At 39.4% G+C, this 24,184-nt stretch overlaps 1 protein-coding gene across 6 annotated transcripts in view; it reads right to left on the bottom strand.

Annotated features, from left to right (window-relative positions):
• LOC309698803 (myocyte-specific enhancer factor 2D homolog) overlaps positions 1–12,777 on the bottom strand; it is a 33,573-nt gene extending 20,796 nt beyond the window's left edge. For 5 of the 6 annotated variants that reach the window (XM_082521487.1, XM_082521490.1, XM_082521491.1 and 2 more), the window contains exons 1-2: positions 12,576–12,777; positions 3,371–3,721 (exon numbers count right to left, since the gene is read on the bottom strand). In XM_082521487.1, the coding sequence (XP_082377613.1) occupies positions 3,371–3,424 (54 nt within the window). In that variant the 5' untranslated portion in view covers positions 3,425–3,721; positions 12,576–12,777. The remainder of the gene's footprint in view (positions 1–3,370; positions 3,722–12,575) is intronic. The other variant, XM_082521488.1, reaches the window with a different exon arrangement.
• Positions 12,778–24,184: the final 11,407 nt, after the last annotated feature.

Here is a 24,184-nt window from a genome sequence, read left to right as displayed (position 1 = left end):
TCTTCTGTGCACCACACGCAAACAGGTCTAGGCCTGCAAAATAAAATGAAATCTTTACAAAGACAAAGTAAGTCTATGACTATTTCAACTGCCTGTAACACAAACACATATTTCACACAGCAGATAGACACATTAGGTAAAAGCACACACAAATAACAGTGTACAAGTGACAACAATAGCAATAACATCATAAATAAAGAGGCATCAATGAAGCATAGTGAGTCAGTTTTCAGCATCGATACTGAAGGATCCTTGTTTTTGTGGCCCTTTATCATCACAATAAATAGCCTTCAGACACTCTGGTTGCTAACAATAAACAGTCAATAATCATTTTTCCCTGATATGTGTGTGTATATATATATATATATATATATATATATATATATATATATATATATATATATATATATATATATATATATGTTTACAAACAGTTTTGATATTTGTTGATATTTTTAGCCTAACATTTATTCACTGCTTCTGCTATAATTAGATGTGGTCTAAGTTGAACTAGAGATGCACACTTTGGCATAAATACTGCAGGTCATAAACTTTTTCCTACATTGTGTTATTTTTTTATTTGTTTCCCAACTGACTGTGAATCAGTCGGTCAGTGTTGAGATGCATAGATTGTGCAACTGAATGCTCAGTCATTTCTGTGCTTCATGGTGACCTGTTTTATATTTAATATCTGTATTTAGAAAGGTCACTAATTCAACTCCAGCACGAGACAAAAAAAAAAAAAAATCCCCTTTTGCATCAGGAAGGGCATCTGGATCAAACTCTGCTAAAAAAGAGATGTGAAGAGATGTGGTGTTTAAATGTGACAAGGGAGCAGGTGAAAGTAGCTTTACCTAACCAGGAGGTAACCTACAGAGCTGAAGTTAAGTACTAATAACTACAGTTCCTCTAGTGGCCCCTTTAGAAAGGCTCCAAAAGCAGGACAATCCCCACAGACGCCTGTTTTAAAACTGTAAAGCTTGTTTGTAATTTTTTACATTATATTAACAGATTTTCTTTCTTTTTGGACCCCCCCTCCCATCCTTTTAGATTTTGTTATGACCTAAAGTTAAAGGCGTGGCCATTTTGCCTGACAGGTTTGCCGACGCAGGCAACAGTAGCCGGCAGCTGCAACACCAACAGACAGCAGGAAGTGACAAGCAAGGGGTGGATCAGACTGACATTCTGGATAACTCCGATATTAACCAGAATTAACAAAAACAGCTCTGTTCTTTTTAACATGACCTGAAAACAGCGTCTTAGGCCATAAAGTCATCTCAGAGCAACGGGAAACTAAACCTATTTTCCCATCTTTTTCCAACCAGGAGTCACCCCCCCTGCTGGCCGCTAAAAAGAATCCAGGTTTAAGGCACTTGGGTTTTGCCTTCACATTTCAGATCAGTCCATCGTTTTTACACTCTATGGCTAGCCCTGGCCTTGGCCAATTCCAGCCTCTGAAATTGGCCTCTCCATTGTCACACATTATCTGAAAAGGTTTCAGGGTCTGTTATGTCCACAAAGTCTGGGCTGGAGGGCATGAGAACGTCAAACATTTTTGTAGATTAAAGAGAGAAGAAATTAAAAGTACAGAATTCAAATTACAGCTACTGTCCGACCTGGCAGAAACGATCTTCTGAAAAGACAAATCAATGCAGCGATTTTTAAATTTGGTCTTCGAGCAAAATGTCTTGGAGGCATCAGTTGTGGAAAAAATGAGCTTGAAGATTGCCAAAGGAAAAAAAAAAAAGCACGTGGAGGCCTGAGAGCATGAGGCAAAATATTCTGTGGTGTGATGAAAACAAAACTGAAGTTTTCAGTTGTCATACAAAGCATTCTGTTTGGCAGGAATCACCTCATCACTCATCCAGCACCATCATTACTGTGAAGTGGAGTGGCAGCCTCATGCAGTGAGAAGAGAAAGGAAGCAAATGGAGCTGAAAAGGCAGATTTTGGGGTACAGCCTGATTTAGTACTTGAGACCTTTCATTGCAGGACTTGAATGTGGACGCCAAACAACATCACAAAGCTGTGTGAGGCCAGCCCAAAATCATGACCTTACTGCCATTTGAAATCTGTGACATCTAGACAGCTATGTTGACCCTGTAAAACTGTCCCAGCGCCTACTAGCAGTAAACAGCTCTAATCATGTTATAATATGCAAGTTTTTGGTTTCTTTTTGTTTCGCATGCTGAACCTTTCTATGACCACACAACGTTCACCACTTTTGGCAATAAAACATGGAGTTTTTTTGTTTAAGATCAGATCAGTCCTCACAAAGTACTGTCCGGAGAACACCATTTTTGGATTAAACAGCTCACAGAATAAAACACTATTATAAAACAGTATTGTATAATACCTAAAACAGATGGATTTCTAAATAAAGCCTCACTGGGCTCTCGTCTTTTGAGTCAACCATTAAAATTAATATTGGCTGTATTTTAGAACACTTCACAAGTGATTTTTCAAAGGAAACAAAAATGGGGTGACCCGGTGCGTTTGCTTTACCTATAATAAAAAAAATGTAGTAATCTGCAACCATGTGCACTCTTTACTTGTAAGTGAGCTTATCACTGGTTACACTATGTTTTATTAACTCATTGATTAAACTAGGTTTGGTTTTTTTTATCTGAACTTTTAAGCAAATTTGGCTGAGATGTCACTTTATGATTACAAGAAAAACTGCCTCAGCTGATGAAAGTCACGTCATGTGATCAAAAGCTCCAGAACAGCTTTTGAAGAGACTTTTAATAAACAAATTTTTCAGAAATTGCTCATTTTTTCCCTTCCTCTTTTCATACAGATCTCCCTTTTTACATGTTTTACATATCATCATACTAACCAAAGCAGGGACAGGCAACAAGCGCCAAATGTCACTGATAAAGTGCACTGAAGCGTACGAAGCAAACACGATGTGTTGCTGAGAAAAAACAAAGGACGCAAGTAAGAAAAGCAGTCACAATTAGAACCATGAGAACTAAGAAAATTGCACATAACTCCTGACCACACGGGTGATTAAAGCTCTTAATTAACTGGCTGACAGCTCTGCTCCATTTATATGGAAAAAAGTGTCCTCCTTCTTAATGGATTTAGCAGAAAAGTAAGCTTTTAATATGACATTTGAATTTGTAGATCAGGCGCAAATCTCAGCACATGCAGAGTCAGAGCCAAAAGTAACAAAAAACAGAACCTTATTTTGAAATAACGCCTTAACTCTGGAGGTTAATGCTCAAGCTGGAGCTGCGTGCTTTAAAAATCGGATATGTATCACAGTGTTACATACAGACAAATGCACCGAGGTTCAATCTGCAGTCTCTTCAATGACTCATTTCAGCAGATTAAACGAGCAACCAAATAAATAATTAAGCCTCACCTGCTTGTTCCTTTCATCGGTGATCCTTTGGATCTGAATCTTTTTCCTACCCATGATGCTTTGTTGTGATGAAGACAAATGTTGCAGTCAGTCAAGTGCAGAAGTGCCTCTCGGAAGGTGAGAGAGGAAGTGCAGCCACAAAACACTGAGATGCGGTCATGCACTCGAGGACACGCACAGACACATTTCTCTGTCCAGTGTGGCGAGGCAACGTGGTCGACTCCTTCAACGAGCGGGTGCTGCGGAGACGCTTGAGGTTGAGATGGTTCTCAGTTCGTCATTTGTTCAACGGGGACTAAAGTGACAAACTTACCCCCCAGCTGCTGTGGTGAGGATGACGACACTCCTCTCCTGTGAAAAGTAAAGAGACAAAGACATTACTGGAAGGTTCTTTATGTATGACACAAACAGAGGAAAGGAAAACAATGGATATCTAATGGTGGGAATCATGCAATCAGAAATCAGTAAGTTATCATTCACTTGTGTGAAAAAAATAATGACTAACCCCACTTGTTCAACTGTAATTAACCTGAAAACAACTGAGGAAACAATGCTGTCTGATTATGAGGCCAGGGGGCACCAAGCGACACACGACACCACCGCGATGGGTTAAATTCATCGGCTGCCATTGTCTCAATCTCTTCAGGCAACGCATTAAAAATATGAAAAGGCGTTCAAGCTCAGAAAATGTTCCCAGAGATTGAATTTGATGATGAGATTTGGATTTTTTGTCATCCTTAGTGTTAAGTAACAGCTAACAGATCAGGTCTAAGATAGGCCGGATGTTTTGTGTTTTGTTTACACTCACTTCAGCAGGTCAAAATGAGAAAGGGATTTATTTTAGTCATTGCAATCAAAATTTGTGAATATAAGCAAGCACTAAAGCAAAAAATATGTCCATCCCCCAGTTCCAAAGCAGAAAGAGCTCATTTGTAAATCATTTAAACTTCATATTTAATCAATGACATATTAAACGTGTTAGTACTATCTTAAAGGTTACAAATTTCACGCTGTTATGTTGAAGGCAAAATTGTGTTACATATAGGCTTTGCTCTATTTTTGGTTCTTTATAATTCAACTAATGTTTTCTATGGTCTGAATTAACGCGAGCCAGTTTGGCAATCACATTATTTTGCTAATATAGGCAAGGTCCTCCCTGAAAAATGATGCTCTCTGCAGCAGTTCAAGTATTCAAGTTACCCATGCAATATGCACTAAAACCTCCAGCCACAATGGATGCTGGCTTTTGAGCTGTGCGCTGATCAATAATAAGCTGGATGGTCCTTCTTCCCTTGGACCTGGAGGCAGAGCTCATGATTTCCCCCAAAAAATAAATAAATAAAATTTTGACTGATTAGACCAAATCACAGATTTTCTACTTCCAAAGAGTTAACCCAAGTCACACAGCCTATAGACTGATTAGTGACCCCTTGGTGACCTCTAGTTATTAGGGCCAAAAAATGATTATTCCTCAACCAGTTAGAGAGTGTTGCTGGCAGCCTCATTGTGAAATTGGTTGCAAAGAGGTATATAGTGTTGCACCAAAAACTTCCTTTTGGTTGCTTTGGTCAATAGCACGTTGCCATGGTCACCCTTAGTTTGCAAACTTGTCCAAAAACATTTGTTAACTACTCACGGAGCGGTAGTGAAACTTGAAAAACAGCAGCGCAAGCCCAAAATGATAAGCATTAGCCTTCAAAATAAAAGCTGACGAGTAAGCATTTCCCACGCAAACTACAGGTGATCAAAGCATTTGCAAGGAGGTTTTTGGTGCAGCACTGTATACCTCTTTGCAACCAATTCAACATTATGACTACCAGCAGCCTGCAAATGGCTTTTAATTTCCACTGAAACCACTGAAAGCCCCAAAATCCATGAAGTTATTACTGTTACATTTATCAAAAGGTCACCCGTAGTGACTCGTGGTTTATAAGTGCATAACAAAACAGAACACTAAGGAACCTGTGGTTAATATTTTAAAATCTATTAAACTGTGGTTAATAGAATAAATTCATTCATTCTTAAAACAAATTTAATGCAGTCCTCCAAAGGACTAAAAACGTAAACGTGACATCAGTCAAGATAATTGTCAGTATGATTTTCTCCAGGATTCAGCCCTTCAGGGTTACTCAGTGACACCGTGGAAATAATCAAAGTAATTTTAGTTTGAAGAGCAGGCCTTTGGGCTTATTATCGGCTAATGAAGACATTTACTGGATGGTTTACAAGCCTCTGAAAACTTTATTTTAGTTTTTCTTTCACACACACGTTTAAAAACACATTTTTGGCAGAAATCCTTAACAACTCCACTGTAGCTCTAATCTGCTACTTGGGAAAAACATAGATTTGAGAATGAAGTGACTTGGCACTTTGTGATTGTACTTGGGACACCCGGGGTAATGAGCTTTGTTAAAGGGTCGATCTTATAACAGCTTCAGTACTTACAAATATTTAACTGCTTATGTATTTACAAATACATAAGCAGTTGGCCACTTTTACTTTGCATGATAATGAGTTAAAAGTCATTAAGAGTCACGTACTGCACAGGTGCACTTATCCTATCTGCAGCGAGAGCTTTTAATTAATCTATATTACATTCGGGATGCACAATTAATCATTCATTAATCACAGTTTTAGCAAGAACATTTCATTAAACTCAGTCAGGTGCAATGCTGATGCTTTGCATTTATGGGAGCTGCCTGGTGTGGTACATTAAATCAAGCGCTACCCTGAGCTGAAAGGAAAATTTGTTTTGTCTATTAATTAGTGGAAGGACAGAAAATCCTGGTATTTCAGAAAGTGTTGCTTTTCTTTGTGATCTTACTGACAACAACAGACAGTCAATGGACCGAGTTCCAGCAATCTCTGTTATTTTAAAATCTATGTTTTTATGTAATAAAAAATATGTTAAACAGATTTCATCACACCTGTGAAATGGACCCCAAAACTAACCTGTTCTAATCTCCTTACTGGCCTGAAAATTCACAGCAAAACTACTTTTCTTTCCTCAACCAATTTTATCTTCAGCTCACATTTTACTAAACACTAGGGCTGCTCAATTAATCGAATTTTAATCACGATTACGATCTGGGCTTTCAACATCATTAAAAATGACTGAGCTGATTATTAGCCCCTCCCTCATTTATCCGCGACACCTTAAAGGCCGGTCCGTGAAAATATTGTCGGGCATAAACCGGTCCGTGGTGCAAAAAAGGTTGGAGACCGCTGATTAAGAGGACCCGAGGGAAGCTCGGAAAGCTAAGCAGAAGTTATTTGGAGAGGAGAGTGACTGCCGTTGGTTGAAAAGAGAGGTAAAAAAAAAAAACTTCAGTGGTGTTGCACACTATTTTATATTATTTTTTAAAGTCATTGTTAACCCTTTAAAGCCGTCAGAGCAGTAAGCTCCGTTTTGTGTAACTATTTTTAAATCCCTGTAGAACCTGGACCATGTAAGCTAGCGCAATAATTTGTTTTGCATATGAAACCGGAGGAGTTGTACTTACATCTCATACCATCAGCTTGTCCTCGGTCACGGTTTCCTTCCACATAAAGCTTTGCAAAAATTGCATAAAAAGCGCTTGCAGGAACAAAAACATAATATTCCAGAAACACGCTTTGCTGATCCGATCAGCTGTTCGTAACACTTCCCACAGTGAAACAGGCGTCAGCGCGAACTATCACATGTCCGCCATTTCCTGGCCGAAACCGGAAGTGACGTCATTTTCGCGGAAATGTAGTTTTTTTTACTTGTAGGCCTTAAAGGCCTATACTGGTCATGTTTGACTTTTCTGAATAGTTTCTGGGATGCTTAGAACTCGAATTGCACTGCTGGAAATAGTTTATTTTGATGCACATGCTGTTTTCTTTGAAAATTTGCATCATAGGATTGTTTTTTTGTTTTTCCTGCAGTATATAAAAATTGGTGTATCTCCAAAATAAAACTATGAACACACTCAAAATTGTTGTAAACTATTTTTTGCAACTTTTTTGTATTTAAAGTTTTGAGGGATAAACCTCTTAAATTTCTCCAAGTAGAAATATATGTAAAAAAACAAACAAAAACGATTTTCAATTTTTTTTTGTAGTTTATTGCACTTTTTTGCAATTAATGTAGTTACTATGGACTTAATTCATACATATTATTAAAATATGGGCTATAACAGTTGTATAGCAACTTGAAATGCTCCCATAAATGGCACTACAACATGTAAAAAAATAATATAAGCTCTGGCGGACTTGGTTCTATAGTAGGTCTTAAAGGGTTAAATAAATATCGTCAAATAATCGAGATCTCAATTTCAGTGAAAATAATCGTGATTATCATTTTTGCCATAATCGAGCAGCCCTACTAAACACATTACCTAAACCCCATTCTCTTTCCTACATGTGGGCTCGGCTCTGTGGCAATTGTGTTAAGTTTTCCCTCCAGTCTTGACCCTCCGCATCCGAGCTTTCCTGTGGGACTGTTGTTAGGCCAGACGGAAAAAATGAAAACGCCACTGGAGTGCACATGGGGCTTCCCAAAAAAAATAACCCACATTTTAACAAATGTCCAGACTGAGAATTAACTGGTGAAAACTCAAACCAGAGCTGCACCTATGAATTCATACAAGACGTCCTGATCGTGTAAATAATTAAACTGGTCTTTTTTTTTACTTTGTTCGGTCAACTTTGAATTTCTTCTACCGCCACCTGAACCCACAGCAGCTGCTATCATTTCTTTTCCTCAATTTATCCATTATGACTTTTCTGCTCGCCAGCCAACCAATTTTCTCTGGAGATGAAAATAATAATCTCACTGAGCGGGTCAGGTGTGGCCATACAGTGTATTTTCACTATCACTTACATTCATTTAGTCACAGCGGGCTGTGACGTGCCCCCGTACCCGTGTCAGCTCGCATAAAAACGATTCCAATCACTTTTAAATTCTGGCTTATACGGAAGTGTAAGTGTTTTTTTGTTACTCGATATAATGCAGATTCCTCATAGATAAAGATATCAGAAACAGCATCCTTGGTTTTAACACACTCTCAGCTACAAAATTTTAGATGTTTGACTTTTGTGCTTTGTTTTCACTTGATGATCATCTTGTTTGCGCTCGCTTTTTACTTTTGCTTTCACTCACTGGTTAGGTTTAGACAGCAAAAACTATGTTGTCCGGTTGTGTTACAGATTGTGGTCTGAGTTAAAATACAACCCCCTTCACAACACTAGCATTACCAACTGAATAATGATGGTTTGTTTAAGTGTATCGCTCAATAGATTCTATGGTTCGTTATGCACCAATACTAAAAAAGACCCGTAGTGACAAAAAAAAAGTAATTATTTGATGCAATGGAAATGATAACAGCAACTTACAGCAATATATGGAAAATCCACATATAAAAACAGGAAATTAACACTTCTATAACAATCAAACCAATGTGACACATCAACCTCCAATGTGACATCTTCATATCATCATGCTTTGCGTGACCATCTGAGCTTTTAAAGTCTTTTACAGCAACACCAAAAATCTGCAGCTTTGTGAAGCTGGGAAAACACAGAGTAATTACCAATCAATTAATGGGCTGATTGATTAAGCTGCTAATGAGCTAAATCTTTCCAAGTACCTTATGTGTATAAACAGCAGTAGTGGCTGCCATATCGACACACAGGTTCATCTTATTAGCTGTGAATCCGTTCATGAGTGTACCTACTAGTCTTTAATAGCGTCAGCATCATCATCGTTGTCAAGTCATAAAAAGTGCTCAAAATGTCATGTTTTTGCACGAGTCCTCTGCTCACAAAGCCTGCAGTAATAATAATATTACTATTACTGCTAATATTGGTGTCCTTTATTAAACAACCTTTTATGAAGGACCTTTTTAAATACAGGCTAACAACTAATCCAATAACCCTCGAGCCCAAAAAGCTACTTGACACATACAGATGCATGAGCATTAGGTGCTTTGAGTTGTGCTTAGACCGAGCTTTCCGTATATTAAATCTATATCCACAGCAGTGTTAATGGATCACTCAGCAGCTCTAACAATTACCACAACACGACATGTAGAAATATCCCACAGCTAGAGGGGAAAATGATTTTAAAAAATGCTCTTCCCTACTGACTCTGCTAACTTTGGCACTGTCAGGCTACAATATTATCTTTGATTAGTCGTGAATTGACCATAACGGGGCGACGCTGCAAGGCTTCTGTCTAGCCTTCCTCTCCCCGACTGCCCTCTGCATGGCTGCCCCCTCATTATTGTAATTGACACGTTCATCCCTCCTCTTCCCCCTTAAGGCGCGATGGCTCAATTAGGAGGTGGCCGGAGGACTGATTGGACACTGAGATAACGAGATCACCGCTGGGCTAAAACTGAGCCCTGCAGCCAGTCGAACCAATCTCGCTCAGACGCAGGAAGCCAATCAGCCAGAAAAGGCGCAAGTCGATCTAAAAGACACTATTTAAAAAGTCTGTGACAGTGGCAAATGAATGACTTTCAGCTGGACCAGGTGTGCCTCATCATCGTAGGAGGAAAGGCATTTGGTCACTCTGGTTAGGAAAAAGAGCCACACATATGTTATTCGAATCATGCAAGTGATGCTTATGCAACCCTTGAATAGTCTCCTAATGAAGGGTGGCGCAATCAAGCTCAGGGTAGGCATCTGCCTGTTTTGGAGTAGTGTAATTAGTGACAGTGACCTTTAGCGGATTACGCACTGCCCAATGAAATGTGCCAAACCCCTGAGATAAATGGTCGGAGCCTCAAACGTGACTAGCAATGGGGTTTGCCCGGCTCCCAGACAAGGATTCAGTACTTGATGGCCTTAATGGCTCAATCTCCCACAGCCAAAAGGTGGATAGAATTGATTTACACTCACAGTTTGTGACTTTGCATCCACCTGACAACATAAGGCAACAACACATTGATTATTAAGGTGCTGCATAGAAAATCTCAGGCAATGGAGAAAAATCTCTTTGTAATTTCTAAAGTAGCATCTTTAGGTTTCATATAGGACCAAGAAAAAAAGCACCATTTTAGGGAGCTGAATTCAGGGAGTGTTTCGCATATCTGTCTCCATTTTTTCGTAACTCAACTCCTCAATTAACCACCTAATTGCTTTAGGGCTCCAAGCTTTCCAATTTAAATAAAGCTGTTTTTTTTAACGAGATTTAACTAGACACTGTCATTTTAAAAGCGAAAAAAATATTACTAAGGACTCGCATATGTTGCCAGTTTAAACCCTTGTGCATTAGGACAGTGTTACACTGTGTCTTCCTATTAAATGAACTTTACCAAACAAGTCAATGTCTGACCTTCCAAAACCTTCCAACTAATATTACTGTTTAAGAGCAAAAAGCATTAGACGTGTAAGTAATAAAGTCGTAAGAAGATATAAAGAAATGTCATTACTCTAGCAAATTATGCTTCTAAAGCAAAAACATCCAAATTTCTTAGACCTGCCTCAAGCCTTAATAAATTCAATGTGATGAGGTGTTATTTGAGTGGAAAATTATTGCAATTTTAATGAGCTTTCAGTTCAAGGAACACTTAACACAAAGGGAAACAAATTAAAACTATCCTTACATGGATGGACTATTTCAGCCAGGTCAGAAGGACAAAACTTGCATGCAATCACTGTGTATTATTATTAAAACTGGAAAATTCCTAGATTTGGATGGATATTGCCTAATTTTATGTGCCACCATTGCCTGTTTGTTTGGTCACATCTTTACCACATCTAGGAGACAAAAGCTTACATTCTGACAGCCCAAAGGGTGCTCATAACCTAAGAGCACGATGCTATCTTAATGATTTGTTGTTGTGAAGAAACTATTTCATTCCGTTCAACTTGGCAACCATTACCAGCTTTGTCAGCTTAAATCCTAACCCCGAGGTGGCAACACGCTTCTATATCAATGTTGTTTTCCTCATTTTAATCAGATATTTCACTTGAAGATAGCAAAGTTTTTGGCCTGCCAGCATGTTGATCCTGCTGCCAGGCCAGCAGAGGACCAGGACTGGGAAGCATTTGCAATCCAAATAATAATGTGACATTTTGAAACATTTAAACATGAGGATTTTGTGCTCAATCCACAGCATACAGTACACATCACGATAAACGAGAAATTATGTGTAAAATCTGTGCTGATGGTCAGTGGGGCTGCACTACCGAGGGATGTTGATATGAATCCATCTGCAGGGACGCCTCACAGCGGTGGATCACCCTGTCAAAGTGGCCTACTTATAGCCCAGCAGCACTGGCATCTACCATAGGAGGGCACAGAAAAATCATGGCTGCACGGGCCAGCCTCTCTGCTAAACCACATCAGAGCCCCAATTTCACTGGAATTACTTTTAAGTATTAATAAACAACGCAACAAAAAAGACCACACAAATATGGACATTGTAGTGTGACCACTGATTGTTAGCGCTTTTAAATATTATGTGCATTGTTCTGCACACACGTAAACCAGTGCAGGAAAGTGAAATATATTTTCCCTCGGGCTCCTGTGAAGAGCTAAAAAATAATTTAAAAAATAATAATAAAAAAAATGCAGCAGCAGGGTGAACAGCTTTGAACAATAGCTCTCCTTTATGTGCACTTGGACTGTTTTCTCCTTAATGGCGTTAAACTAATAACCGTGTGAGATCTGGTATGTGAAGACCACATTAGGTTAAAGTGGATTTTTTTCCCCCCTTTTTTGTTAACAAAGTGGGTGCAGGAGTCCAAACTGTCTAACCATGATGACAGATGGGAGTCTGGATACTGAGGAGGCCCACTGACGGCAGACAGGTACCCTACAGGATCTAATCTGACATGTTGGAGGCAAAACCTAGTGTCAGATCCTCGGTTCGTGCGTTTTAAAAGCCTAACGCAGCCGTTTAGGACACCATAACTACCGGAGCCAACATGGAAAGCAAAGGACGAGCTAACGTTGCTCTACACAGGCCATTTCACAATTTTCTAGTTACGAGTCCGACCGACAGCCATTACCTTCCTCACTCTCTCCATATAACTCGGCAGGGCGAGCTGGAGTACGCACTACTTTTAATCATATCACGGATATTTCATGTTCACGTGAAGACTGGGTATCTGTGTGATATAACACAGTAGTCTCGCTTATTACTTTTTTGTATTTAAATAATAAAGCAAGCAGGTCTGCACCCGTGTGAAGGAAAAAAGACGCAGGAAGGAAATGTATCACTCCACTTACCCTGAAATATTGCTGATAAACACCGAAAATAGGCCTGCCACTACCGGCTCCAGAGGTGACCCGTGTTAATTAAGAAACATTAATTATGAGCGCTGAAGCGAAGTCTCTATTTACATGAATCCGCGGCATTTTATTCCCTTTAATGTTGATGTAACTATACTATCCACCCAGGCGACACAGCGTACCCAGTGTACGATCGACGTCATTGACATTAGCACGTGATCGACGTGACGCTCGTCCAATTGGGAGCTGACGTGCAAACTTCTCGTCCAATCGCAGACGAGTGGGTCGGTCTGCGGGAGAGGACATGACGGAGGTGACGGCCATGTTCTGCAATAGTGTTGGTATCCCTCCGCCTCAGTATTTACCTTTTGCATGATTTTGCATGTGGGGAAAATGTCACTGTAGCCCCACTGTGCCCTGCCTGCTTTCCATAAGAGAGCCCGCTAGCCCATTTGTTTTTCACGTCTGCAATCAACACAGCCCTGTTAGCGGCGAATAACCGCCTGCTGCGGCATGTGAAGGCTGTCAAAGTGGGAAATGTTGAATGTTGTGAGGCAATTACCGCTTAAATTGTTTTCACCTCAAGTGCTTCTTTTCTAACGGTATACCAGACGCTATGATATCAGACTGGTGAAATGTCCACGTATTGTTTAAGAGTAAATAAAGGGACACGTGGTGAAATCGGTGAGATATATGTGACAATAATATATGTGACATATGTGACAATAAAAGTGATTTGATTTGATTTGATATATACATATATAAAACAGACCACTTCATAAGGTACACCTGTTCAACTGATTCTTAACACAGATATCTAATTGGGCAGTTACGTGGCAGCAAATGAGTGCATTTAAACATGTACACATGGTCAAGATGACCTGGTGAAGCTGAAATTGAATCACAATGGTGAAGAAATGTGATTTAAGTGACTTTTTTCAATGTGGGGTGGCTGTTGGTGCTAGATGGGCTGTTCTGATTATTTCAAAAGCTGATGAAATGCTGGAATACTACATCCTGATTTTACAGAGAATGATCAGAAAACATAAAACAGGCTACAATCTGCGCTGCAATTCACAGTTAGACAATTTTCTGTTGCAACATTCAGACAGTAGGTTCAGAATTTGCTATGAAAGTATGAAATCATTCTACCTGTTCAGGCAGCTGATTATCACATTAAGCATCATTTATACACCACAGCGTGAGTAATGTGGCTGACTGTCAGTCCATTGCCACAATGTACCCATCTTCTGATAGCTGCTTCTAGTAAGATAACACACTATGTCACAAAACTCAGATCATCTCAAAGTGGCGTCTTGAACATGAAAATGAGTTCACAGTACTCAAATGGTCTCCACAGTCATAATATGCTGCTGGGATGTGGTGGAACGGGAGATGCACATCATGGATATGCAGCCAACAAATCTGCAGCAGCTGTGTGAGGCTATCACATCATTGTGGACCAGAATCTCTGAGGAGTGTTTCCAGCACCTTGTTGAATCCATGTGTGCCTAATAAAGTGTCCAGTGAGTGTATAGACTACATATTATAGCCCAGCACACATGCACTAGTGCATATATTTATAATGTGTAAGAAGTGTACACATAATAAATTATCCATTGGAAAGAAAAGGACTTCTGTGTGCAGAGTAATTTCTGGTGTACAGTATTACAGGGCAAAGCTGACACGTTAGCGGGCCGAGGGGCCTCATCACCTTTGAGTACCTATGTCAGTCCCCCAGCCAATCTCCACACTTCTTCACAACATAAGCATGGCATTGAATGTTTTCATACTGAGTTCTAACAAAAGACAGTATAAAATGTGGACATAGCCACTGTGATTCACCTGTTGGTTTGTGAAGTCCAGTTATTAAGCCTCCACAGTGGATCTGAAAAGTCATTGGCTAATGACTTGTGATTGACAAGGCATTAGCCAGTGGGCATATCCTGGATAATCCCCTATAATTTACAAAATGGACTTCATGTTTTATTCAAAATGATTCAAAACTGACTGCGTTCTGTGTTACTGAGATCACAGAGGAAGGGAACTAAGAGGACCTCTGCATAAGTATTTTTGCAACCGCAAGTGTCGCCCCCTGGGAGCAACTTAAAAGAATGCAGGTCTAAGGCACTTCAGCATTGGTTTTATTTTCAGAGCCAGGAGTCATACATCTTTTATACTGTCACAGGGCCCCTCAATAATACTCAGCGCTCTTGCTATTTCAGTTCTTTAGAGATGCATATTTCTGAATTAAATGTCAGTTAATCAAATTACCACAAAGTCATTGCTAAGCAATGCAAGCCTCCTGGGCTCCCTGCGCAGCAGCTGTCCACTTTCCATTTAAAGCCCTGAATACTTATTAGAGCATTCTTTGCACTGCAAAGGACTCTCGCATTCCCTGCACAGATACTATATGGTCTACAGACCTTTGAATGTATACACGTTGCTTGAATTTTAGTTGTTTTACTGTGGCACCTTCAAAGAGAAAGCCTCTGTTACACATGGGGTTTGAATCATAATGACTAAGCACTTTGTTACATAAAAGTAAAAATCCTCTGTGCTGACTTTGACAGGTGTAAAACAGCTTACTACCATGCCCAGCTTCATTTAAATGAGTTCTGCAGGCAGCAAGCAACAGCAGCTTGTTAGCTTGCTGGCAGCCCTATCCATCCTGTTCTTGTCAATGAAAAATCCTGACAGGCTCTTTAAGTAAGTCTTTCAGAACAGATAAGGAGAAACCTACTATTCTTGACATGTTACTGCTGTTGAGCCTTTTAAAAGAGGACTACATTTGAAAATATATAACAGAAGTGCCGCTGCATTATAACTTTACACAAGCACTGGTGTCTGGTTGGATGATGATGAAGCTGTCTTGGTCTCTACCTTTGCTCTCAAGGAAGAACTGAAAACACGAAAGCTAGCGCTGTAAGAGAATCTGTAACCTTTTTACTGGCGGAGCGATTCAGAGGTGACATAAACAGCACATAAACATCGAACAGAGGTAGGAGGAGGTCAGCAGAAGCTCATTTGCAAATTTTCGCCCTGGGGCCTACAAATGTGTTAACCCAGTCATGGCAGTTGGCAAATATATATGCTGCCAGTGGCAAACCAGTGGGTGAGGTTCATCCTGTAAGTCAGATCACATTGATGTGCATGCGGATCTCTAGAGAGTAAAAAAAATCTGCATTTCTACTAATGTGCTGCCCACATCTTTCTTCTTCTTCTTTCCTCTGCCTTTCTAGGCAAACTCATGTCCTAGTTTAAGAACATATGCTGTATCAGACACAGTGCTGAGGCACTACAGGGAATAGAGGATGACAGAGATAAAACAACTGACACCTTGGAAATATGCCTCATAAACGACATTTTGGATTAGAAACACAGTATCAAAGGCTGAGATAAATTGTTCAACTCAAAGCCATAAACTTCAAACAAGCATCACGCTCAGATCTAACAAGAACCAGTACAGACCTGACCATCACTATGGACAAGGAGAAAAGCAGAAGAGCTGTGCCGCAGGAGGATGAAAGAGCCCAAGTCGAATGGAGAAAAGACAGCATGTTAATGGACTTAAATCCACCAAGAAAAGCAGAAACGGGGTTGCAGGAATCCTGTGATGACCTGCAGCTTTTGAGGAGCACATAGAAGCTACCTGGATAATGCAGAAGCTCAAGGTCTGCAGCATAACAGTGTCCAGAGACAGATGTAAGAAATGAAATGCAGTGCAGAGGGCAGAGAGATCTGGCTGCATGAGAAGGAAAGATTCAGAAGTAGAAAGGCTTTGGACTCCAAAAGAAGTTAAAAAAAAAAAAACATGTAGGCATCCGTTAAATATCCGATAGTAGCTAAGGAAAGCTTAGATTAACTGTTTGAACTTTTTGTTACAGTGGCTGCACATTCACTGGTAGAGCAGGTTAATTGTTTGGATGCTTGTTTGATCCTCCAGCTTCTGCTCTGCAAGTGTCCTTGAGCCTAAATCGAATGTGTGGTTATAAATCCATGAGTTTTCAGCAAATATTTGAGCGTGCGCACAGTGCAGTACACGCTGTAAACAAGCCATAGTGTTCACATGTGCAACCTGAGCAAAGGCCACCATAACAAGGCAGCCTATTGTTTGACAAGCGCGTCTCCATATATATAATCTGAGTTTACCGGAGGGGGTCATCTTATCCCATCAGCATGCCTGGAAATGTGCTTTACTTTCACCGCGGTAATGACAAAAACAAGCCAAAGTGCTCTCCATGCAGGTCTGCCCCACTCCGCCGCCCACACGCACACATACACACACCTCTCTCTCTCCCTCCCACACACACTCCACTCTGCCATCATGTTACTCTTTCATGATTTCATTTCAGCATGGAGGCTATTCACAAGGGTATTCTCTAGTACTCGCTATAATTTAGATTGAATTGCTGTGATGAGAAATAGGTGCAATTCTTGGTTCTGTTGCATAGAAATATGAGGTGCCTGTTTTTATGGAAAACAAGACCAATGTAAATATCAACACGCAACCACACCAAGGTTGTTATAGGTGACAAAACTTAACCTAGGGGTGAAAACATTTTAGTCACCTGACACAAAAAAAGATGTCGTTTTAAAAATAGTGTTGTGAAATAAAATCAAATAAAACCACGGTGTAGGTGTCTTTAGATTTATTTTCCATCAGTTTGATCAATTTTGTCAGTACAAAGAAAAATAAAGATTAAAGTCTTGAGCCACCTTTTATTCCTTTATATTTTCCTAGGAAAATGGAAAATGTGCAAACATACATGGACATACTGAATGTACTGCTGTGAAAAAGTATTTGCTTTCCTGATTTCTTAGTGTTTCGCATCATTGTCAGACTTAAATGTTTTACATCACCAAACAATTTTCAATATTAGATCAAGATAACACGAGTAAATACAAAATGCAGTTTTTAAATGATTATTTCATTTATCAAGGAGAAAAAATATCCAAGCCTACCTGGCCCTGTTTGAAAAAGTAGCTGGTCCCCTTGTTAAATTATGAATTAAATGTGACTAACCACATTTTTGGAAAGCAAGGCTCAATTTCTTAGCCACACCCAGAGATTACTGCCAGACCTACTGAATCAATAAGACTCTAAAATAGAACCGGTCTGACAATTGAGGAAAGATCTCAGAAAGAAACACATCATACCATGATCTTAAGAAACAGCTGAGAAACAAAATCATTGACATCTATCAGCCTGGAAAGGGTCACATTTCTAAGGCTTTGGGACTCCAGTGAACCACAGTGAGAGCCATTATCCACAAATGGAGAAAACTTGGAACAACCCACACAGGAGTGGCCAGCTTACCAAATTAGTCCAAGAGCACCAAGAAGAAAAAAAGAAAACCACTGCTGACCAAAAAGATCCCTAAGACTTTGGTGAAAATATTCTTTGGACTTATGAGACAAAAGTTTAACTTTTTGCAAGGTTTGACTCCCCTTACACCTGGCATGACGCTAACGCTAAGAGTGAAACATGGTGGTGGTAGTGTGACGGTCTTGGGCTGCTTTGCTGCTTCAGGACCTGGATGACTTGCTGTAATTGCTGGAACTGTGAATTCTGCTCTCTACCAGGAAAATCTGAAGGAGATAGTGCAGCCATCAGTTCATGCCTTAAAGATCAAGCTCACTTTGGTTTTCCAGCAGGACAATGATCTAAACACACAAGCAAGTCCACCTGTGAATGGCTCAAAAAAAGAAAAACAAAGGTTTTGGAGTTGCCTAGTCAAAGTCTGGACTTAAATCTGATTGAGAGGCTTTGGCATGACCTTAAACATGATCTTCATGCTTGAAAACTCTCCAATGTGGCTGAATTAAAACAGGAAGAGTGGGCCAAAATTCCTCCACAGAGATGTGAAAGACTCATTGTCAGTCATTACAAACACTTGATTGCAGTTTTTTTGCCAAGGGTGGCACAGCCAGTCATTAGGTTTCAGGGGCAATTACTTTTGACACAGGCTTCGATAGGTTTTTTTCCCTTAATAAATAAAATCATCATTTAAAAACTAAATTTTCTTTTTACTTGGGTTATTTTTATCAACTATTAAAAATTGTTTGGTGGTGTGAAACATTTAAGTGCCACAAATATGCAAAAAAGCTAAGAAATCAGGAACCAGGCAATTACTTTTTAACTGTACTTAAGGTATCTGCTGTGATTAGTATTGAGCTAAATCAGCTAGGATTGAAGTTAAACATTACTATCACACGTCGACATGTGAAAAATGATCATGCCTACTTATTAAAACAGTAAGATTTTTTATTTTATTTCATCATTACATAAATATATTGTTAATAAACATCTGGTACGAGCCCCACTGCTACTCCATGATATTCATGTCCCCTTCAGGATGAACCGAAATAACTTCAGCAATCCTTTCATTTCCCCTAAGTACCACTATCTTGTTAAATATACTCACCTGACAATTTAATAGGCACACCTTAAACTGCGTTGGAGCCCCTTTTGCCTTCAGAACTGTCTGAATTCTTCATAATAAAGATTCAACCAGGTGCTGGAAACATTCCTCTGAGATTTGGGTCCATATTGAAGTGTCAGCATCACACAGTTGTTTCACATTTGTTGACCGCACATCCATAATGTGAATCTCTCCACCACATCTCAATAGTGCTCTATTGGATTGGATCTGATGACTATGGAAGCCATTTGAGTACAGTGAACTCATTGTTATGTACAAGAACCTAGTTTGAGATTTTGTGACATGGCGCGTTATCCTGCTGGAAGCAGCCATCAGAAGATGGGAGCACTGTGGTTATAAAGGACAATATAAAGGGACATGTTTGAGTTTGAGCATCAACAGATCATCTTCATCAAACACAAACATCACTAAATTCATTATACTGCTGCCATGTGGCTGATTAGACATTTGCATTAATAACGCAGTTAGTCAGGTGTTTCGAACAAAGAGGCAGGTAAGTGCATATTTTAATTTAATAGTTTGAAAAACAGTAAAAAGTAATTTACTCAAGATGTCAGGAGACAAAAGTATTAAGACAAAATCCTGAAAACCAGTTTTACTGGAAAATGGTCTCAGACAAAGAAAGAGACAGCCCGGCACATTTCAGATTTTCTTTTTCTGCCTGCATGCTCTTTCTCCTCACGGTGGACTGTTCCCTGCTCTGAGTAATGAGGCCCAAACAAATGACACCATTAGGTAACTCTGAACATAATATGCTCCTCCAGCCTGCCCTCACTATATTACTGCAGGGAGTTTGTGTTTTTCATAAATGTATTTTCGCTGAAAAATGCACCCATAAATGTGCCACTCTACAAAAAGAAAAATCTCATAGCTCAGAAGTGATTTCACAAGATAAAAACCACAGCATTAGGACTCAGCTGTCAACAAATAAACAAAAACAAATGAACATAAACCAACATAAAGCAAAAGCATCTGATAGGACAGCCAGAATAAATCTTCATTATCTTTTAATAATTCATAACTTTTATACCTTGATTATTTCACATGCTTTTAGAAGGCCAAAAACATTATGTTTGCACTAAAATGTTAGAATGACAGTCTGTATGTACAATACAGTGCTCTGCTGTATGCATTTTTTTACTATTAATCTTTTCTCCAAAAGAAGACCTGAGACTTTAGTTTTCGGCTGCAGTGTTCCAGATATTCCTTTTAAGCCATCATAGATAAACTGGTTAAAAAAATCTGATTTATAAAAAAGAGAGTGAAGGAAGTGCTGCATGACTCCAGTGGCTCTTCAGAGGATCAGACAGGAGCATAGCGAATGAAATCCAGGAAAACCTGCTATTATAAGTGATGTAACCACAGAAAAGTAGTGAGCTCCTCTGACATCTGGTAGAATATTTACATTTACTCTTTGATCAGATTGGTGGAAAAAAAAACAAACCCAGACCAACATATATGTCTTGATCAGAGTCTTGATGATAACAAATTGTCTTAGCAATCTTCTATGGTTATACTTACAACATAATATCTTAATGCAAAGGTCACAGTTAAGGGTGACCACCACAACCATCAGATGGGTCAAGTCATTTTTGACAGATAGACCACAGTGTGTTAAGTGTTGCAGTATTATTTACTTTTACTGCTAACACTTGGGCAGTGTTACATCTCGTGTTTTATGTAGTCTATATACTAATGAATGTATAGCGCTGTGCAAAGGTTTTGAGCCATCCCTCATTTGTTTTATTAAATGGGAAATAGGTGCAAACATACATGGAACTAAAGTATATAAGGCAAAAAAACTGAGTTAATAGTTTAAAATCCAGTATTTGGTGTGACCATCTTTCTTCTTCAGCACAGTCTGAACTCTGTTAGGCAAGCTTTCTTGTAATTTATCTGTTTTCAGGAATCGTTCTCCAGGCTCCTTGAAGGACATTCGCAGCTCTTCCTTGGATGTTGGCTTTAAAAATTACAAGAAAGTCTGGCTCCTTGGAAGCAAAATGTAAGGAAATAGAGGGTTGCTCAAGATTTTTGCACAGTACTGTTTCACTGTCTGTAGTTAATAAGAACAAACTAAATAAAATTGTAAATATGGGCAGTAAGATTGCAGGTCACCAGCAAAACAGTATGACACAACTTTGTGAGTCCTGCTGGGGAAATGGACGACAAATCCTAAGTGATGCAACACATCCTCTTTGTAGTGAATACATGCTACCATCAGGATGGAGGTAGAAGATGCCAGCTTTGCAAGCTTCTTCTACAGATTTGTTATACTTTGAAGCATAACTCTGTAATAAAAAAATCCGTGTTGCTTGTATGAAATTGTGTTTCAAGCTTTGATTTTCTTTTCTCATTTTTGCTCATTTTCATAGTGGCTGCATTTGTCTGACAGCTGGCACAAGGCACAAAAATACTGCTACACACAAATTTCCCAAGTTTTCAGAAAAATGTAAAAATAGTCTATGTTGAAACCCAAAATTTTAAAAATCTTCATTTGGTGTTTTTATGATGGTGTTGCTGAGGACTGGTGTTTATAACACTCTAAGAGCTTTCAGATGGGTTGACATCTTGTAACACAGGGCATTGCGAGGGCACTGGATTTGCATCATTTTCATACTCGTTGAACCACTCAGTGACACCTCGAGCTATGCAGGTTGGATCACTGTCACCCTGATGGAGAAAACTCCCGTTAGTAAAGACACTTTTCATCACAGGATCAAAAGTGATCACTCATAACAACTTTGCAGTCATTTGCAGTGACCCTCCCGAGTGAGGGGGCAAGTGAACCTAAACTATGTCGGCATAACACGGCACCAGGGAGAGCCAAACAGTGACTCAAATAGTGAATAACAAACAAAGCCAAGAAAAAGGGAAAAAAACAGCTGAGGGCCTCCATCCTTAGATGACAGGAAAAATCTCACAAAGATGGAGAAAACTAAGAGTGTAGGAGAAGTGCCTGCCTTCTTTTCTAGCCTCCTCTCTGTATATTTGACTAAAACACATGCAGCAGTCTCCTGAGAGCAAGAGATGTTGTCTATACTGTCAGCCTGTTTATTTTCTCTGTTTACGTGTGTAGTGGACTAGAAATGTGGAGGATTTTTATTTTTCTTATGTAAACTGAAGGTCCAAAGATAGAAGTTCTATAGACTGTAAAGACTGTGGCCTATATAAATAAACCGATCTTAGTGCATGCATTGTGGTAATGTGCTGTAACAAAGATTGTAGAGCAGCATGAGCAGCCCAAACTAGGAATCCCAACAGGAAGCCTGTTGACTGATAAGGAGCATTAGTATCCAGATTAGCCTCTGTGATAACCAGCTTTTATCTCCCCAAAGTGAATAAGAAGTACACTTAAGGAAGATACTGTGTTTATGAGTGTCTACATTACAAATTCGATAAAGTGTTCAACAGCTCAGGAGCCCCTAAAGCCCCCAGACCATCATTTACTCACTTCCTCCAACAGAAAATCACATCAGTGAATTATTAATCCATAGCAGCAGGTCATAGACCTACGTGCTGTGACCCTGATCTTAAAGAAGTAATTGAATTCAGTTCTTTTTGTTTGTCTGGTAACAATCAGCTCAAGGTAATGCTTGTTATTCACAGCAGTAAGTCTGAACATTCTTCTTTATTTGCTTTTTGCTATTTTCTGGCATGTAGACTGTTGCAGTGGTGATGTTCAGCATTGAACAGCTTCAAACAACAAGTTTAATGCATGTACAGGTGACCCCTGACTGCGCTAAAGGTTTGGTTTTTTCTACTCTTGTACCTGTCAGATGTATGGGACTTCCCTATATGCTCGTATTAAGCACACAGCTGTAGCTGTGAGCATAGAAGCTTCTCCACATGCTGTTTGTGAGAGACAGGCAATCAGAGGAAAGTTAGCTGAAAGGGGAAGGAGCTAATACTTTCAAACAGTGAAATAAATAACCGAAGAGGTGCACTGAGGCCCGGTATAGGAAAAACAAGTATTATTTTGGACTGTGAATCATACAAAGCCACCCAGGACCAGTTCAAAAAAATAAAACCATGGCGCTTCAAATGTGTGTAGTAAGTTCTATTTTGAGCCCAAGTTAGTTTCTGCTCATTTTAGTGTTGTGGATCACCTGTCAGAGTACAAAAGTACTGGATTTGCTGTCACAGAAAACTATGGACAGCAGTAAAAAGCACACTGAAAAGAAAATGACTTAAACAATAAATGTGAGCCTGCAACAGTCTATGTGCTAGCGTGATATGTGGCTGCAACAACAAAAGTTTGCCTAGGAGCCCCCCAGGTGGTTAATCCAGGCATATGAGTGTATGACAGAAGTACAAGGTGTGTTAGCATTAAAAACTGCAGTGCTTCAGATGTTGAGGGAATTGAAGATTGCTTTAAACAGTTAGTTTCAGACAGTTTTTTCTTTTAAAAAATCTACTAAATCTACTCTTGGCTCTATGTGATGTCAGTGAGAGTGAATATCCCCACTATGGCCAGTAGGGATATAAACATGCTATATAGATAAAATTGTATTGTATTGTATTTCAGACACACAGCTTTGTTGTGAGCGCAGAAGCTCCTCCCACATGCTGCTCAAACCTCCTATTTGTGAGGGGCAGCCAATCAGAAGAAGTTAAAGTTTGCTTGTTTCAAACAGAGGATAAAGCTATAAGCAGTACCAAGACCCACAACAAGATGTATTAGATGATTTTGGACTGTGAATCATGAAAAAAGACAATAGTAAAGTCCAAGAACAGAAATATGAAGATGGAAATGAGCTTAATATTGTGATTGGGATAATAATGAAGGGAGTAATAAGATATAAATAGGCAATATTTACAGTACAATACTGTATACTCACTAAATTAATGACATTTCATTCTGTGAAAATGTGTGCTTTGTTTTACACTCAAATCTTCTGATTGTGTTTTCGAACGTCACAACAAACATACCACATGATGTTCTGCTAACGAGAGCGGTGGAGAGGTTTTAGACGGCGGCTGTGAATTTGATTATAATCTGCAGGAAGCATTCTGCTCCTGAGGTCACAGACACCCTCTCATTAATGCCGTCACATAGTTCGAAAATGAAGACAGGCTGCTTTTGTTTGTTCTCAGCAATCACAAAAGACATCTATAAATCTGCAGTGATGATGCGGGATGGGGGGGCTACAAAAAGAGCTG

This window comes from Aulonocara stuartgranti (assembly GCF_965226115.1).
Source record: "Aulonocara stuartgranti genome assembly, chromosome: 22".
In the NCBI taxonomy this organism is placed as follows: Eukaryota; Metazoa; Chordata; class Actinopteri; order Cichliformes; family Cichlidae; genus Aulonocara; species Aulonocara stuartgranti.
Note: the sequence above shows the minus strand (reverse complement) of the source record. Positions and strands in the feature narration are given on the sequence as shown.